Genomic DNA, 18,185 nt, shown 5'->3' with positions numbered 1-18,185 from the left:
ATTTGCTCTTGAGAGAGCTGATAAACCTTTGGTTTAGTTGTCATCCGAAAGTTGACAGTACAACACCTGACTGAATTGGTGTTGGTTGAGGCTCATGTACAGGTGTTTAAAACCATCAGTGGAGCCAAGAATGCTATCTATTTAATAAACCATGGCTGACATCATATTAGTTCTAGGATATTGACCTTTGTACCTAAAGAGGAGAGCTTAAATTATTAGTTTTAATGTTTCAGACAGTCACTTGCAAATGTTATGTCTCTGGAGTATGCCTTTTTTATAAAGATCTGACCTTATAATAGATGGGAAGAGTTAAACGCATCCTACATGTATTAAAACTATCAAGAAATAATGAAAATGGCAATGGGTGGAGGTTTCACTGTGGCATTCAACAAGATCTTATTTCTGTCGGAGTTGAAAGAATGAAAATGAGACTAGCATCCAGAGAGAAGTTTCAGTTCACACCCAGCCAAAAGTGGGTTGCAAGTTTCAGATTGTTTGAAATAATTCTATAAACCATTTCACACATTTTAATTCTATCATTTTTAAAAAAAATAATGAGCCAAAAACAGCATAGGAATGCTGTATGGCAAGAGAATTTGCACTTGCTAAGCCTACTTCTTAACCAATTGAGTACTTTGTTTTTAGCTGAACTCAGTCCTGTGGTAGCCAGTTAGTGACCAGGAAGCTCTCTCTGATAACAATATCATAAGTGACCATCTCTCTGGTCTGCAAAACAGGTTTGTTGTATGGGTAGTACTATCAATGACTTAGAGATATGGTGATGGCCATTAATGCCTGCTGCTTGTGTTATTTAAGTCAGAGATTTAATGAACTTCTAATGAATTTTAGGAAGAAACTTAACATTCAAATGACTTTTAATCATAAAAGGACATTGAAGCTTTGTCTTTTATCATTCCTCTAGATAACAGAGGAGGCACTTTATTCACACTTCAGTAAAGATGGTCCTGTGGAGATAACACAGTGGACCTAAGTTATTCAGCTAGGTCAATCAAACAGAAATTGCATGAACTTAGTTGTAAATTTGTGTCTATAGGTTTTTTTAAACTAGGAGCTTAGTGAGAGCCCACCTAGTGTTTTAATCAAAGAATGTTGAATGCTAGGTTTACGTAAAAAGTAGGTTTGAATGACTGATCAGGATTGGAGAGGGCAGGGTGTTTTGTTGAGTAGCTACTTATTCAGATCTTTGGTCTTTATGGGATATCACTGGATTCCAGTAAGCTCTTGTTTACCTGTGAAACTCCGGGGGAAAGTGTTCATCCTGTGATGAAACACCAAATAAATTGAAAGTTGTTCTTTAGATGGTAGATGGGGTTTTCAAGTTGTTTTGTGTACCATTCTAGGTCAATATTAGGAAGGAAATTGTCTTTCAGTTCCAAAACCTTGGATGATTCTAAAGGACTGTTCAGTTCCAGCTACCATGTTTCAGGGTGATTTAGATTTTTTTTATGCATGTTAGTTGTAATGTTTCCAGGGATATTGTAAATTCAAGTATGCATTCCTAGGGGTTAGGGGATTGGTGGTAGTCTATCAGGAACTTTGAAGGTATGTACAAAGGGAACCGTTTCCTGTTGTTATCACCCTCAGATTCACCAGTCTGTCAATGTAAGCGATCTTAAAGTCCATATTCACTTCTACAGTGATGAGGCCACACTCGGGTTGGAGGAGCAGCACCTTGTATTCTGTCCGGGTTGCCTCCAACCTGATGTCATAGAAACATAGAAAACCTACAGCACAATACAGGCCCTTTGGCCCACAAAGCTATGCCGAACATGTTCTTGCCTTAGAAATTACCTAGGGTTACCCATAGCCCTCTATTTTTCTAAGCTCCATGTACCTATCCAGGAGTCTCTTAAAAGACCTTATTGTATCTGCCTCCATCACCATCGCTGGCAGCCCATTCCATGCACTCACCACTCTCTGCATAAAGAAACTTACCCCTGACATTCCTCTGTATCTGCTTCCAAGCACCTTAAAACTGTGCCCTCTTGTGCTAGCCATTACAGTCCTGGGAAAAAGCCTCTGGCTATCCACGCTACCAATGTCTCTCATTATCTTGTACACCTCTATCAGGTCACCTCTCATCCTCTGTTGCTCCAAGGAGAAGAGGCTAGGTTCACTCAACCTATTCTCATAAGGAATGAACTTCTGGTAATGCACCCTGCCGTGCGCCCCCACCACCACCACCACCATTCCCCACTTCCATTTCCCCCCTCTCAGCTTATCTCCTCACCTGCCCATCTCCTCCCTCCTGGTGCTCCTCCCCCTTCTCCAGCCCTTTATCCCTTTCACTAATCAACTTCCCAGGTCTTTACTTCAGCCCTCCCTCTGTCCTGGTTTCACCTATCACCTACTACCATGTGCTTCTTCCTCTCTTCTTCCCACCTTCTTACTCTGACTTCTCATCTCTTTTTCCCATCCTGATGAAGGATCACGGCCCGAAACATCAACTGTTTACTCTTTTCCATAGATACTGACTGGCCTATTGAGTTCGTTTAGCAGATTTTCTCTAAGTTCTAGCTGGACCATTTAGGAGTGAAATCGTGATGTATTTTAAGCAGTTGCAGCAAAGAGGCATTGGGCACTGTTTGTAATCTGGCAGAAACACTGAGTGGTTGGGTTCCCTTCTGTCCTTTGTCCCAAGAATGATCTTTTAGAGCTGTTACATGAAGTTAACTTGTCCAAACTAAAGTACTTGTTAAACATACTGTTTTCAGTTGGTTAGCTCATCCTAATCAGAAAGCATGTTTCACTAGATTCGGTCTGTGTCTTGGGAAGAAACCTGTCAAGTTTCTGTGGCTTATTAAGATTTCTAAGACCAAACTATTTGTTTAAAAGACATAGTGGGAAAGTACCAGATACTACTTTTGTTCACCAGAAAAATCCACTTTTCTTTCATAGTAAACAACTGGGCTGATCCAGGAAATGGTTTGTAAGTGTGTGGGTGTGAAATGCGGTCCATCTTCCTAGTCTGGAGAGCAGGAAAAGGAATTTGAGTTCTCTTATGCTGCACGGTTACTAGATTCAAGCCCACTGTGTATTGATGACTAGAAAACTGCAGTCCTTTGATTTCTTGGCTTGGTGCCATTTGGATCCATTTCTCATAGCCCAGGAGGGTGCATGTTCAGTTCCTGAGAGGTATGACAGACCAGATTTATCCTTGATTCAATGCAATGAAAATGGATCAAAAGTACAAGAGCTCCTCCTGATGGCTGTGCAGTGAAGTTGCTGTCCTGCAAATAATATTATAAACCACTAGATATGAAAACTGTTTACTTGGATGTTCATTCTATGGTGATCAGAGCAGGAGTAAAAGAATAAAATTAGGATAATCTTTAACTTGGGGATTTGCTCCATTGATCTATGACAAAACAATATTATATCCCATTTAAGGCCTATGATCAGTCCAGTCTCCCTGGATCTGTGTTATAACCAAATCATTAAAATATTCAATTCTGCATGCGTTGTTTCAGGGTGGAGAGCCTGAGTGAGTGGGTTGTTAGCCTGCAACCAAGGTTTAGCATCTTTTCCCTCATGAGATCCTGGCTTCCTTCCTATCTTTCATTTCGACACCAAGAGGCCCTGCCCATTCACCTCCTTCCTCGGCTCCAAACAGTCCTTCGAGGTGAAGTAACACTTTACCGGGGAATCTGCTGAGGTCATCTGTTGTCTGGTGCTCCTGATGTGGTGTCTTCTACATTGGTGAGACCCATCGTAATTTGGGGGACCACTTCGTCGAGCACTTCCGCTCCATCCACCTAAAGCAGAACTTTCCAGTGGCCCAACGTTTTAATTCCAATTCCCATTCTCGTTCCACTATGGCCTCCTCTTGTGCCATGATGGATGAGCAGCACTTTATATTCTGTCTGGGTAGCCTCCAATCTGATGGCATGAATATTATTTTTCGTAAACTGGAAGGAGAAATTCTTCCCCACTTCCTTCTATTCCCCACTCTGGCCTCTTACCTCTTCTCACCTCCCCCAGGTGCCCTTCCTCCCCTTTCTCCTATTGTCCACTCACTTCAGTCAGATTTCTTCTCTGGCCTTTTACCTTTCCCACCCACCTGGCTTAACCCATTACCTTCTAGCTATCCTCCTTTTCCTCCCCCCCCCCCAATTATTTTATTCTGGCCTCTTCCCCCTTCTTTTCCAGTCCTGAAGGGTCTGACCCCAAAACGTTGACTGTTTGTTCATTTTCTTGGATTCTGCGTCAGCTGCTGTTCCTCCGGCATTGTGTATGGGTGAATAGCCGAAATCTTTCCCATGTTAGGATTTTAAGGTGAGGAGAAAGAGTTTTACCAGAAACGAGAGAGGATTTGGATTTTGGTATTTATTATAAGACCATAAGATTGTACGAGCAGAATTAGGCCATTAGGCCCATCGAGTTTGCTCCACCATTTCATCATGGCCAATCGTTTTCCCCCTCAGCTCCAGTCTCCTGCCTTCTCCCCATATCCTTCATGCCCTGACTGATTAAGAATCTACCAACCTCTGCCTTAAATATACCCAATGATGGCCTGCAAAGCCACTTGTGGCAACAAATTCCATAGACTAATCACTCTCTGGCTAAAGAAATTCCTCATCTCCCTTCTTGAATGGATGTCCTTCTATTCCGGTCTTAGTCCCCACCATAGGAAACATCCTCTCCATATCCCTTCAAAATTTGATTAACTTCAATCAGATCTGCTCTCTTATTCTTCTGAATGCCAGTGAGTACGGCCCAGAGCCATCAAATGCTCCTTGTGTGATAAGCTTTTCATTACTGAAATAATTTTTGTGCACCTCCTTTGAACCCCTATCAATGGCAGCATATCCTTTCTTGGATAAGGAGTCCAAAACTGCCCACAGTACTCCCAAGTGAGGGCACACTATTGCCTTATAAAGCCACAACATTATATTCTTGATTTTTTAAAAAAATTCTAGGCCTCTTGAAGTGAATGTTGACCCAACCTGCAATTAACCTTTAGAGAATCCTGCATGAGGACTCCAAAATCCTTCTGCACCTCAGATTTTTGAATTTTCCCTCCATTTAGAAAACAGTCTTTTTATTTCTTCTACCAAAGTGCTTGACCATAGTCTTCCTGACTCTGTATTCCATCTGCCACTTCATTGCCCATTCTCCTAATCCAAGTCCTGTAGCCCCTCTGCTTCCTTAGCACTACCTGCCCCATCTTTTTAACGTCTGCAAACTTTGCCACAAAGCCATATATTCTGTCATCCAAATCATTGATATATAACATAAAAAGAAGCGATTCCAACGGAGACTCCTGTGGAACACCATTTCCACTGGCAGCCAACCAGAAAAGGCTCCTTCATTCCCACTCTTTGCCTCCCGCCAATTAGCCAACGCTCAGTCTATGCCAGTATCTTTCCTGCAACACCATGGGCTCTTAACGTGATGAGAAGCCTTGTGTGTGGCACCTTGTCAAAGGCCTTTTGAAAATCCAAGTACACAACGTCAACCAACTCTCTTTTTGTTTAGAACACTTCCAGGAGAGGTGGTGAAATTGGATACAATCATTGCATTTGAGGGACTTTTTGAGCAGCACTTGGGTAGGCAAGGCATTGGAGAACATGGACCTGATGTGAACAAATAGGATTAGAGTCAGTGGGCGAAAGGAAGGTTAATGTTCGGCAGGTGTTGGGTGTTGTATGTATGAGTCTATAGCTTTGACTACGACTCTTTTCTCAAATGAAGGATGGAATTTTTATGTTGGGTGATTCAGGATTTTAATAATATAGATGTGCCTATTGTTGAATTCTGAGTGAAGTAGTGAAATAGAGAATGGGAGTACAGTGATTCCAACCCAATTTATTGCCAACCTCTGCAGGAGAAAGTAACAGTTAAAACACTTTCCTGAAAGCTGCTGTTCCCTTTCCCATCACAAAGACTGAATTTCCCTTTATCCTTTGTCTGACAGCACCTCCCTCCCTGGGCCTATGAGTCATATTTACAGTTGAGGGGTCATGTTCCCATTGAATCATAGAAGCTTACAACTCAGGAGGAGGCCTTTCAGGACTCTGTAGTAATGGAACAATAAAGCTCTCCAAAGTATTCCTGTCTTCGAGCTATAGGACCACAGTCCTGCAGGCCACGATACTTCAATTGCACGTCTGAGTACTGCCTCATGTTAGCAGTGGGAAATCAAGTGCTCAGGGATTTATGATAACTTTCCTCTTTTGTTCTGAAATTGCCTGTGTCAGAGAATATTTAATGACTGGTTGTACAGTGTTGTCTCATTTTGTTTGGATTGCATGTGAATGCACACAGTGTATGTACTTGTCTTGATTAATTTCTTCATGACCTGAATTTTACTGAATGTGTTATGACTTTGTTAATGAACCCATTTTCCTATGTGCTTTATTTTTCAGTATGATGTTCCCATTCAGTCCAGTGTAGTCCTTTGCTCTTGCCCATCTCCATCCATGGTAAGGAATCAATCAGACTCCAGCGTGCGACCAACGATCTCTGGTGCCTCCATGGACAGCAGTGCAGGCGACACTGGCCCAGTGATGGGCTCTTTACCACAGCGAACAGGGCAACGGCAGCAACCTGTAGTGCAGACCCAGCGGCAGCAGTCAGCTAGTCATGCTCAGCAACCACGGAAAAAGCGACCTGAAGATTTCAAGTTTGGCAAGATTCTTGGCGAGGGATCATTCTCAACAGTATGTATTTATACTTGTACTTGTAGATTGCTTTTCCTTTTTTTGAAAAAAAATATGGACATTGCCTTCTAGCTCGTACAAAGGGTTGTGTATTTATTCTCATCTATCGTGAACGAACTTTTGGATTGTCCATGTTAAGGGTGTTCCATGTCCAATTGCTTGTGTATGGAATATTACTGGTAATTTGTACAAGTTGTGTTGTGAGTGGCAGATGCACTGTACTGGTGTGCCTTGTCCAAGGATTTGGATTGGGTCAGTTTGAGATGCACAATTCTAACCTGAGATCTTGAATTTGTGCTAGGAATTGACCAGATTCTATTCTGACACTTCAGCTTGGTATTGAGACTCAGCTATATTAACACAGTATTTAACATTGTAATAAAGGGGAGACTTTCAGATCCTTGCGTCATCTCATCTTTGTAGAGAATTCCACTTAATCTTATTCTGTCACTTTCATCATAATCCTGGAACTACTTGCCTTCAAATATTTACCCAATTTTCTTTCAAAAGCTGGAATGTAATCTGCACCCAGTACATTTTTAGTTGGTGTATTCCAGGTTAGAGCCGTCCTCTCATTACCTCTGGAATTTTTGCTATTCACTTCAATTCCACATCCCTTGAATTCTTTGGCTGAAAAGAATTTTCCTCTATTTGCCCAATGTAATCCATCACAATTTTGACAACTACCACTCGTCTCGATATTGTATTCTACAAAGCAAGCAATCCCGTCTTCTCCACTTTGTCCTTGCAACTAATGTTCCTCATCTTTGTAACTTTATTTAGAGGACTTTCATATCCTTCCGAAAGTGCAGAAGTGTGGTAACCGGAATTAGGAGACAATGTTGATTGTTTCTAATTCTGGATATGAAATATCAATATTTATAGATCTTCAGCAAGCACATCTTGTATCCTGACTCTTGTTATGAAACCCAGGGTCCCATATTTCACAGCCTCTGTGATTTTATGTACACAGAAGCACAAGTCTAGTAATCCTAATCATTATCTGTTGGCTCTTCAAGTGAATTAACTCTGTCCAAAAAACTCTGACAAAATTTTCTTCTATTTAATAAAGCCTTGTGGCTGTTAGCATTTCTAACTTCAAGGTTAATTTAATTAATTAAATTGTTTTACTGATCATCATTTTTTCACCAATGATAAATCAAGGTGCTATTTGAGTATCCACGTTTTTCAATGAGCACTTAACATGTATCATTCTTGAGTCTTTTGGTATCATTCTTGTATCCAAGGAGTAGTACAAGTTTATAGCTACCCCCTCTGCAATTCCCACCCTCACTTCTTCACTGGATACTTCCCATCCAGATTGGGTGATTTTAAGCCCAGTTAGCTTTTCTACAGCTTTCTTCCCCATCTATCTTTGTCCCATCAAGTATTTTGATATCTCAAATAGACGTTCTCGGCATTATTTTTCTTGGAAAATGTAAGTGCAGAGTATTTGTGAGGATTCCAGCCAATCCCTCTGCCTTTGTAAGAAAAAAATGCATATTTTTTTTCTAAAAATTCTTAGAAGGCTAGCTTCAGAGACACCTTGGTTTCCTGGTACACATGCAGGTTCTATAACCAATTAGGAAGGCAGATTTTGGCTTTTATCACAAGAGAATTTGAGTAAAAGTGTAAAGATGCCTGACTCCAATTATATAAGGCCCTGGTGAGACAAGCCTGGTATCCATGTCTTGGGGAAAAATATACTTGGGATAGAAGGATTGCAATGAAAGTTGACCATATTGATTCTAGGAATAGTGCATATAATGTATGAGGTGAGATTGAGTAGACTCAGGAGTTTGAAGGAGAGGTGACTTTTTTGAAACAGAATATTTTTGTAGTGCTTGATGGCTTGGACAATTTTTATCGGAGGGTTGTGTAGATCTAAGAGTTATACTCTTTCATGGCAGAGATGAGAAGAAATCTCCATTTAGAGCTGTAAATCTTCAGAGTTCTTACCATATGGAGCCATGGCAGCTCAGTGGCTGTGTATGTTGAGTATGTATCAATAGGTTTTTCAATATTAAGGAAGTGGCACTAGTACAGAAAAGTAGCATTGGGGTAAAAAAAATAATTTGTGAAAGGCAGAGCAGGTATGAGGTAATAAATTACTTTACTTCAAGCTGTGCTTTGTTATTGCATACCAGTCATTTTTTGGGGCCCTGATGCAGCCCAGCATTCCCTTTTCCCAGGCACTTAAACTTATATGCACGCAAAAGATTTGCGTTCAACTTTATTTTAGTTCCTATTCTCTTACTATGTATTTTTTCCCTTACTTTTTGGCATTCATACGAACATCAGTCTCTTCCAACAGTACCAGACATGTACAAATCCCTGGTTAATTTTATTTGGTGGGGCTTTACGATATTTCTCCTGTGCTCATCAGAACGACTGGATTCTTTCCAAGGAAACCATTTGGTCAGAATTGCGTAATCTATCTGACCCTTTGTAATTCCGACTGCAGATTTCAGATTCCTTCTAACACTTTGGACATGCACTACTCTTGGAGAAATCTGTGGCAGTCCAAAAGATGGGGCATATTCTGAAGATGGCAATACTTGTACCCTAGGGGAGGCTTGAATCCAGTGCTTGAAAGAGCCCGTCCTTCAGTTTGGCAGTGCTATTAATTGATCAGTCATTCTGGGAGCTGGTAGCAGGGCAGAGTACTTTGAATGTGCCTCCTAATGACATCCTCCCCTCGATGAGGGCTACAAACTAGAAAAGCCATTAGAGGTCAGTAAATTGCAACAATGCTTCTGCATGTATATGGGATTCATGCAGCTAGGCAATGCTGGGGCCTTAGAGGAAGTGGCAAATAAATAAAAGTGCAGATGATGCAATGTGAAACACAAGCTGAAAATGCCAGGCAACCTGAACCAATGAAGCAGCATCTGTGGAAAGAAGCCAGTTAACATTTTGCGACAGCAGACCTTGGAACTGGGGAGAAAGGAATGGGAGTAGGCCAGCAGCTCAGATAAGCCTGCCCCAATCATTCAGGGTAGCATATACTGGCTTCAGCTCCTCTTGTGCCAGTTCCCCGTAACCCTTAATTCCTGGCTCTTTCATATATTTATATATTCATATATTTCATATATTCATATAAGTAATATTGGGAATTCTGCTTCCCTAAGGTCTGAGGATGGTTCCCTGTACCTGTCCCTAAATGTTTAGATTTCTCCTTCCACAAATGTTGCTTTGCTGGCTGAGTGTTTTCAGTATTTTTCTGTTTTTGTTCCTTTATTGGAATTGAATGCTGTTTTGCTGTTGGGGGATTTGAATTACCTGCATGTTTTTCCTCAGTGTTCATGTCCTCAAAATAACCCTTCACTTTTTGAACATTTTTCTTTTGACATGCTTCAGGTTACAAAAGCGAATTAAAACATTTGCAATTATTATGGGTCTCATTTGCCTCCACAAACAAGTCAGTGACTATCACCTACACACAATTGACTTTGACTCAAAGCCGTGAATCATTCACTTCCTTTCACCTTTAGTTACCAGGTCCCTTCTAAAAGAGCAATGTTTGTGAAGTTTTAATCATTTCCTATAGTATATTAGAATTGTTTACTTCTGCCAGTAAACCTTTATTTGGGAATTATACACAACCTTTTATTAATGGAACTGTGCAGCACAAATTCCTGTTATGAGATTTTTAATTGGTTCAAGTGTTTACAAAAAAGTTAGGATAGCTTTTCTTTATTGTAAATTAATATACAAATGCTCCCTGATGTACAAACTCCTGCCCTTAGGAAAAGCTTGACTGATATGTTCCTGAATGTCTGCCATTTGTAAGTGTGGGTGTTCATGTTGATGTTTTGGTACTTAGCAATTTAAAAGCAAATGGATTATCAAGTCTGAGCCGTGCCAGATTCTCTTTAGAAAAGCTTTAAGTGAGGACACAATTGTGAATAAAGGTAAGTGGCTACCTGCACTAAAGATAGATCTGTGTTCTCATGCAACATGGCTACAAGTCAGTGACCTTGGACAGCAATGGCAGAAACTGACCCAGGAGCAGGCCAGTATTCTGGATAGTGTCATTAGGCCTGAGCACGCAAGATGATATAATGAACTTGGGCTTTGAGGAAACAGATCAGTGGTCAGGGGCCCGGAGGCGGGCTGTCTGTGTGTGAGTGGGATCAGTGAGAAAAGAGCTTGCTTTGCTGTTTTTTTTAAATTGCTGCTTGTGTTGTTGTGCCGAACATTGTTTCTTGCTTTGTTGGTGCCGGAATCTGTGGTAACGCTTGCAGATTGTCCCTGGCACTACTTTAGGCTGTTTGTTGTTTCAGTGTATATTTTGTTGTACATGTGATAAATCTGAATCAGTGATAGCAGGCGGGGAAGCTGGGTCAGTGGCAATCGACATTGAGAAGAATATGTTCCCATTTATGGGTGGGTTTCAAAATGGCACTTTTTGTGCTACTCTTAGTCACGTTTGTCAATGAAATCCCAAGTATCAGTGCTTTCTCTGCTTACTAAATGTAATAAAATGCACTTGTCTTTTTTTTAAGGAAACAATTCGTGTTCTGGCACTGATTATTTTTTTTTACATGTTCAAATTTTGACTGAATTTTCAATGTTCATTAATTGTAAAGTTCTGAACAGCACAATAGCCCAATGTCCATCTGTCATGGCCTGCAATAATGTGATGCCTCAGACCCTGCAGCTCACTGGGGAAGAAGATTCCCTGGGACAAATTCCTTTCTTTTTCCCTTATGAGGCTGACCCTTCATTTCTCTCCTTTGTTCTGGACTCGCCACACCAGGGGAAGCATCTTCTCTTCATCTTCCCTGTTGAGCTTTTTTAATATCGCAGCACATTCTTCTCAACCCTTTACTATCAGCCCAGTGGGTGCCATGGGTACAGCTGCTCTACCACAGAGCAATCCAATCTGCTGACAACCTGGATTGGATTTTGACCCCTGTATGTGGAGTTGGCTCATCTTCCCTGAGATTGTGTTTCTCTTCTCTCTCCACCACCACCCCCCCCCCCCATGCTCTGCTTTCTTCCCCCATCCCAGAAGCTTATAGATGAGTAAGTAAATTAGCTCCTGCAAGTGTTTGGATGAGGGACATGTGGGGAGAATAGAATGAGATTAGTGTAAATGGGTTGTTGATGGTTGGCATGGATTCAGTGGCTGAATGGCCTCTTTCCGTGCTGTATTTCTCTAACTAAATTGGGAATTAGCATCACTCTCACTACGTTTGTTTAGGTATTCATGACCTCAAGTGCAAAGAGAAAATAATAAACGGGGTGGTATGAATAGTGGTTTAATGTTGCTACTGAGGACGGTCAGCAATGATGAAGATAAAGTTCATGTTTTAAATTGAGTTAGATGTGCATTATCTTCACTGTATTCAGGTCCTTTAGATTGCATGCCGGATATATTTTGGCACTGCACAGCTTATCATAGCTGTAGGTTATTGTGGTGTGGCATGCCCAGCTGAAACAGGGGTCCACAGTGTTAGAATTGCCCAAGTATAGTCATGGTGAGTGACTTTTGAAGAATTTGAGTTTGGTAAGATGAGCTGCATGTAAGAAGGAGCTTTGCTTATAAGTGATGCGAATGTAACTGAGTTTGTTCTACAGTGTAGCTGACTGCTTTGTTTGTTTCTCTGCAGGTTGTGTTGGCCCGCGAACAGACAACTGGTAAAGAATATGCTAGTAAGTAAAAACTAATAGACTTCCCTTCTAATTCAATTGATAGTTTTGAGCTGTTAATTCCACCATGGCTCACATTTAATTTTCCCAAGACAACTAGAAACAACTGTTAGCGTTTGACTCCAATTCCTGTTCAGGCTTTAGAAACAAGGGATGATAGGACTTGAGTTTGATCACATTCTTGAGTGGTGGATCCTGGAATGGCTCTATCCTTCCTCTGGCCAAGATCACTTACCCACCATATGTCAGCCAAACTCTGGAACAAGCTATTGAATGTGAAAGGCAGTCCGTGCTACATTTGCAAATCTCACAGCAGATATGTGTCAAAAATAGAAGGAAATATTTGAATTTTTTTGTTTTTATTGCCAGTGTTGATTGGAAACTTGTTCCATTTCCCCCACCCCACCCCATTTGTGGTTCTGAACACGAGACTGAATGGAATTAGTCTTGTGTCACAGCTGAGTCAGCCTGTTAGATAACTGACCTCAAGATAACTATGAATACTTGTTAGATGGAATCAGTCTGATGCAAGTATTAAATGAGCTGAATTTTACCTAAGCACAAAGATCCTTTCCCTAGACACTGAAGCTGAAGAATAGATTTGTTTTTGTTTTTAAACTTAAATTAAAGCAAATGATAAAATATTTCATAGTATAACAGAGGGCCAGTTGATAACATGTGTTTGATAATCTATCAGTAGAGTTTCAAGATAAGAACATCACGGGACTGAAATTCATTAAAAGGGCAGATGCTTACGAAAGTGGTTGAATAACAGAAAATGGTGTGAAACGTGGTTTTGTTTCTGCACTGGGGAGAAGTGTACAATGGGATTTTTCCTGGGGTTCAGCACTATGACCACTGCTTTACTGAATAATAAATATTTTGGACTGGGTATACAGTGCCCATTTTCTAAACTTCCAGATAACTCAAAACTTGAAGCCATGGTGAGGATTTCAAGAAGCCCTAGAAAGGCTGGGGTAAAGGTGAAATTCAGTGCTGAGTAATGTGATGTTACACTCTAGTAGGAATGGTGAGAAGAGACGATATGAACTAGATGGTACAAGGAAAGGGATGGGAGGGAATACGTACTCCTGAAAGCGGAAGGGAAGATTGGGAGAGCGGATAATTTAAAAAATGTGAATCTTGGCATTTATAAATACAGGAAAAGCAAATAAGAGTAAAACAAACGTGGTCGACCTTTTATAAAAGATTGGTTTCCAACAGTTTAGGAAGGATATTAAAGCTTTAGGAGTGCAGATGATAATTTACCAAAATGATTTCAAAGATTATAGCTGGAGTTCAATAGAAAGATTGGAGAAGCTGGGGTTGTTTTCCTGGGAGATGTGAAGAGATGTGATAGATCTCAATTTCACAAATTCATGCAAATAGAATATCTGCTTCGATTGGTGGAGAGACTGAGAACTGAGGATATAGAAGGAAGGTGGCAAAAGAACCAGAGAGGAGCTGGGGAAAGGTTTTTTTTTACACAGCAAGTGATTATGGTCTGGAATGTACTGCCAGGGAGAAAAATGGAGGCAAATTTAATTGCAAACTCAAGAGATTCTGCAGATGCTGGAAATCAAGAGTCACACATGTGCTTAAGGAACTCAGCAGGTCAGGCAGCATCTATGGAAAGCAATAAAGAGTCAAAATTTCGGGCCAAGATACTTCAGTACTGGAAAGAAAGGGGGAATACGCCAGAATAAGATGGTGGAGGAGGAGACTCACACCATTACAATTGAATTGTAATGTTTGCAGGGGAGCTAGGTAAGTATCTAAACAATCAGCTCAGTGGTGTAGGGTGCTGAGTGGGACCGTCTGTTTTTCTTATAAAGATTATATAGGCCAAATGGTCTTCCATGTCATAAAATTTGGATTGGTGATTAGCTGTAAAATTTGGTCTTGGTCCATTATTAAACCTGGCCTACATCAACCAGACTAGTGCCTGGCTTCCCTCATCTGCTTCCTGTAAAGATGGCGCCATGTTAAAAACTCAGCTGCCCACATCCTGAGTACACACGACTCCTTTGGCTGTTGTTTATGGGATGTATTTTAAAATTCTAGTATTTTCAGACTGTTTATAGTCTTTTCTTTGTTACCCCTCCCACCCATGGTGGAGGGGGCTACCAGTGAGTGAGGGCACAAATACATCTGAAACCGATTGTCAACTTTAAATATTTCTGCTTTTCCAATTTGGCACAACTATCATTCCCAGATTTAATTGTTCTATTTTAATGACGTTTTTTAGACAGTAGAGCTTAATCTTTGGAATTTGAAGACTGTTGGTCTTTGTAGTTAATAACAGTCAGTGCTAGCACAGGAAATCAGAGTAACCTTGTTCTAATCAATGCAGATATAAAACATTCAGTCAGCAGCTTCAGTAAATTACTTTATCTTACAGTTAAAATTCTGGAAAAACGTCATATCATTAAGGAGAACAAGGTACCGTATGTGACCAGAGAGAGGGATATCATGTCTCGGCTGGATCACCCCTTCTTTGTAAAACTCTACTTCACGTTTCAGGATGAGGAGAAGCTCTGTATCCTTCATTTTTATTGCATGTTTTGCTCTCTTTCACTGCTTAAAAGAAAGTACAAAGGAGCCATGCTTGAAGATTAGCACTTTAACAGAAGCACAGTCTTGTGATTTTTATGTAATTACAGGAAAATGTTATAAATCAAGGTGTTTTTCCCCAGTCTTTACAAGATTTGATCCTGAGCTTCTATGCAGATTTTGGTCTTAGTTATGCTAAGAATGGAGAGCTGCTTAAATATATTCGTAAGCAAGGCTCATTTGATGAGAACTGCACAAGATTTTATTCTGCTGAGATTGTTTCGGCGCTAGAGTACTTGCATGAGATTGGGATTATACATAGGTAAGGACTTTCATTTTTGCAGCTGTTTCGCCTGTATTATGTCTTGCCTGCTTCAATTTCTTCATTCCTGTTAATAGTAATTTGAGCTGATGAAGGTGGTCTTCAACTAGCTGGAGAAGTTTCTTGCCTTGATAGAATGCTTAAGTCTCATCACCAGCTGGGAACTGCTGGAGAATGTCATTAAGGCATTGATACCAGCCACACCTCTCACATTCCTCCAAACCCACCCCAATGCATGGACGTTTATGAAGACCCTTCAGCTTCACTATCTCTTGTTTCAGTATGTAAAAGCCGTTAAAGGCCATGGTGTTCTCTTGATCAAAAAAAAATTGAAAGATGGTGCACAAATGGAATTAAAGTACAAATCACAAATTCCCTGGAAAAAATAAAAATGCTTAAAATCAATCTCCAAGTCAACTGAGAAAGACAGAAAAATTGAACCAGATAACGAAATGGAGGTATAATTAGAAGCCATGAGCAAATGCGAAAGAGTCACTGGTGACAAGGGAAGGAGTTTATTGTTGTAAGGGAAATTAACAGTTGTAGCATTGGGTGAATTAAAAGTATGAACGTAGCTGGGATGGTTGGATAGAACTGTGATGGGGTGTGGCCACAGGCAAGATTTCAATATTGGAAATTTTCAGGTAACGGAAACTGCTGGAAGTACTCAGCAGGCTGGTAGAATTTGTGAACAGAAGTGATTAATATTGTAGGTCTAGAGTTGGAAAATGTTGGAGCTCCAACAATGCTGAAAAGAAAACAGGAAGGATAGGGAAGACATAAATAACTGGCACCAGCAGAGTGACTGCTGTTGAAAAATGTGGAGCAATAATTGTATCAAGTTGTTGAATGTGGGTGAGAAAACTGAGATTAAAAAGTTTTATTTTAAGCCTGGAAAAATTCCTCAGAACACTGGCATGCTGCACCAGGGCAAAGATAAGGATCAAAGCAGGATAGTGAACTAATAATGAGGTGTCCGGAGCTCAGGACAAAGCTTGTTGCTTCTGGGTACAAAACCCAGACACGTAATAGACCTTAAGGGAGCAGTGTAAATCAGTTTGAGGCAACTTAATAAAATATGGAGAAAAGAATTGAGCTAATGAGTGGTTTTGATCAATATGGGCTGAGACCTTTGTGCGATTGCATGCTATTAAAGGTAAGCTATGAATAGTTTGTCATTGATAATTTAATCTGCTTAAAATGATTTTAGGGACCTTAAACCAGAGAACATCTTGCTGAGTGAAGATATGCACATACGGATTACTGATTTCGGAACAGCAAAAGTATTATCTTCAGATAATACGCAAGGTGCATAATTTATCCTTTCTCTTTCATCAAACAGTGCCAACTTTTATATAAAAATAAACTCTTAAAAAGAGCAGGTGGTTAACTGCTATGTTTTACCGAGCCCTGCCTAGTTGCACTGCAAGAGCCAACATTTAAACCACTACTGTGGACAATTACTAGTGCTCTATGTACAAACCTTGCATGGCTCTTTGACGATTGGAGATATCTTTTGTAATTTGTGTCCCCTTGCTTAAAGGCTGTTTAGGTTGATGTATTCATTTGTTCACGACTTGAATTGAAAAGATTAGAGGGAAATGCTGTAGGGAGATGTGTGTGAGTATACCGATCATTGTGTTCCACAGTTTACTCTAGTTTTGGTATTGCAGCTCGAGCAAATTCTTTCGTTGGAACAGCACAGTATGTTTCGCCGGAGCTTTTAACCGAGAAATCTGCTTGTAAAAGGTAAGTAGACATCTCCTTTGCAAATCTCTGCTGGGGCAGCTATTTCCCTTCGGCATTTTGTGATGTATTTTTAACACCATACCCACACCCCTCCAAAACCCTGATCCTTAATGATCTATCTAGACTTTCTCCTAGGCTGCGCTTTCTCATTGACCAATCATCCAACTATAGCATGTCTGCCGTGTGGGAGGCATCACAAATGAGCTGAGATTAATTATAGGAGATGTTCTTCAGACTCCCTTCTATTTTGTATAATGATGCCTGTGTCAGGTACCTGGACTATCATTATGGTATGGGTTCCACAGACTCTGACTGGAATGCAGGTTCTTCAGACACAGACTCTGGGATTTGGGGCCCTTGAGTCCTGTCCCAGCTAGGTACTGAACTCACCAGGATAAGAGGTTCACAATCCTTGCCTTTGACTGGAGAACCTGAATAGAACACTGACTCGGGTATTAGATCGTGCTGGATTTGCCCCTCATTGATCTGTACGTGTATAGATACTGACCTTCACTGGAGTATAGACCAAATGGATTTTTACCGCAGTTCGATACCACAGCTGATGATTTTGACTGGGGGGGGCGGGCGCGATACTGTTTTCAGAGTATCTACATCTCCTATTCTCACTTTAGACTGTCGAGGGACTATCACAGAGCAATAACTCTGGTACATTTCCCCTCCTCTTTTCCTCTTCAAAGAACGAACCATACCCAGCTTTCCTATAGTCAGCGTAAGGAATAATTGATTCTGACATTGAATGGAAGCTCCCTGTGTCACTAGCACTCATGATAGAGTAGCTACACTGGTGGTCCTCTGAACTAAAGGAAGCTGGAGGTTGGACTTTACCCTCAGGCCTTCCTTTCTGACTGCAGACCTGTGATGTGGAGGTCAGAACAGTGTGAGTGAAATTCCAGAAGTTCCTGTGTGCAAATGCTGTATTGATTAATGTTTTCTAACCTCTGTAGCTCTGATCTCTGGGCTCTTGGCTGTATCATTTACCAATTGGTAGCTGGATTGCCACCTTTCAGGGCTGGGTAAGTACATAATATTGTATATTATGATGTTAGAACCCCTCTCCCTCCACTCCTCCCCCCCCCCCCCACAGCCTCTCATGTTATTAATTCAATTCTTTGGTTTTAATCTTGTCAATATCCATATCCATACTACACTATCCTCTGACACAGCATTGTTGTGTTGCTGTTTAGTGCACACAAACTGGC

At 40.8% G+C, this 18,185-nt stretch overlaps 1 protein-coding gene across 3 annotated transcripts in view; it reads left to right on the top strand.

The window, feature by feature from the left end:
* The window catches only part of LOC134351886 (3-phosphoinositide-dependent protein kinase 1-like), an 85,743-nt gene that overhangs the window by 48,115 nt on the left and 19,443 nt on the right, over positions 1–18,185 (top strand). For all 3 annotated transcript variants that reach the window (XM_063058740.1, XM_063058741.1, XM_063058742.1), the window contains 7 exons: positions 6,390–6,683; positions 12,302–12,344; positions 14,743–14,880; positions 15,072–15,216; positions 16,427–16,524; positions 16,890–16,965; positions 17,931–17,999. In XM_063058740.1, coding sequence (XP_062914810.1) covers positions 6,390–6,683; positions 12,302–12,344; positions 14,743–14,880; positions 15,072–15,216; positions 16,427–16,524; positions 16,890–16,965; positions 17,931–17,999 — 863 coding nt within the window. The remainder of the gene's footprint in view (positions 1–6,389; positions 6,684–12,301; positions 12,345–14,742; positions 14,881–15,071; positions 15,217–16,426; positions 16,525–16,889; positions 16,966–17,930; positions 18,000–18,185) is intronic.

The sequence above is a fragment of the Mobula hypostoma genome, chromosome 9 (assembly GCF_963921235.1).
Source record: "Mobula hypostoma chromosome 9, sMobHyp1.1, whole genome shotgun sequence".
Classification (NCBI taxonomy): Eukaryota; Metazoa; Chordata; class Chondrichthyes; order Myliobatiformes; family Myliobatidae; genus Mobula; species Mobula hypostoma.
Note: the sequence above shows the minus strand (reverse complement) of the source record. Positions and strands in the feature narration are given on the sequence as shown.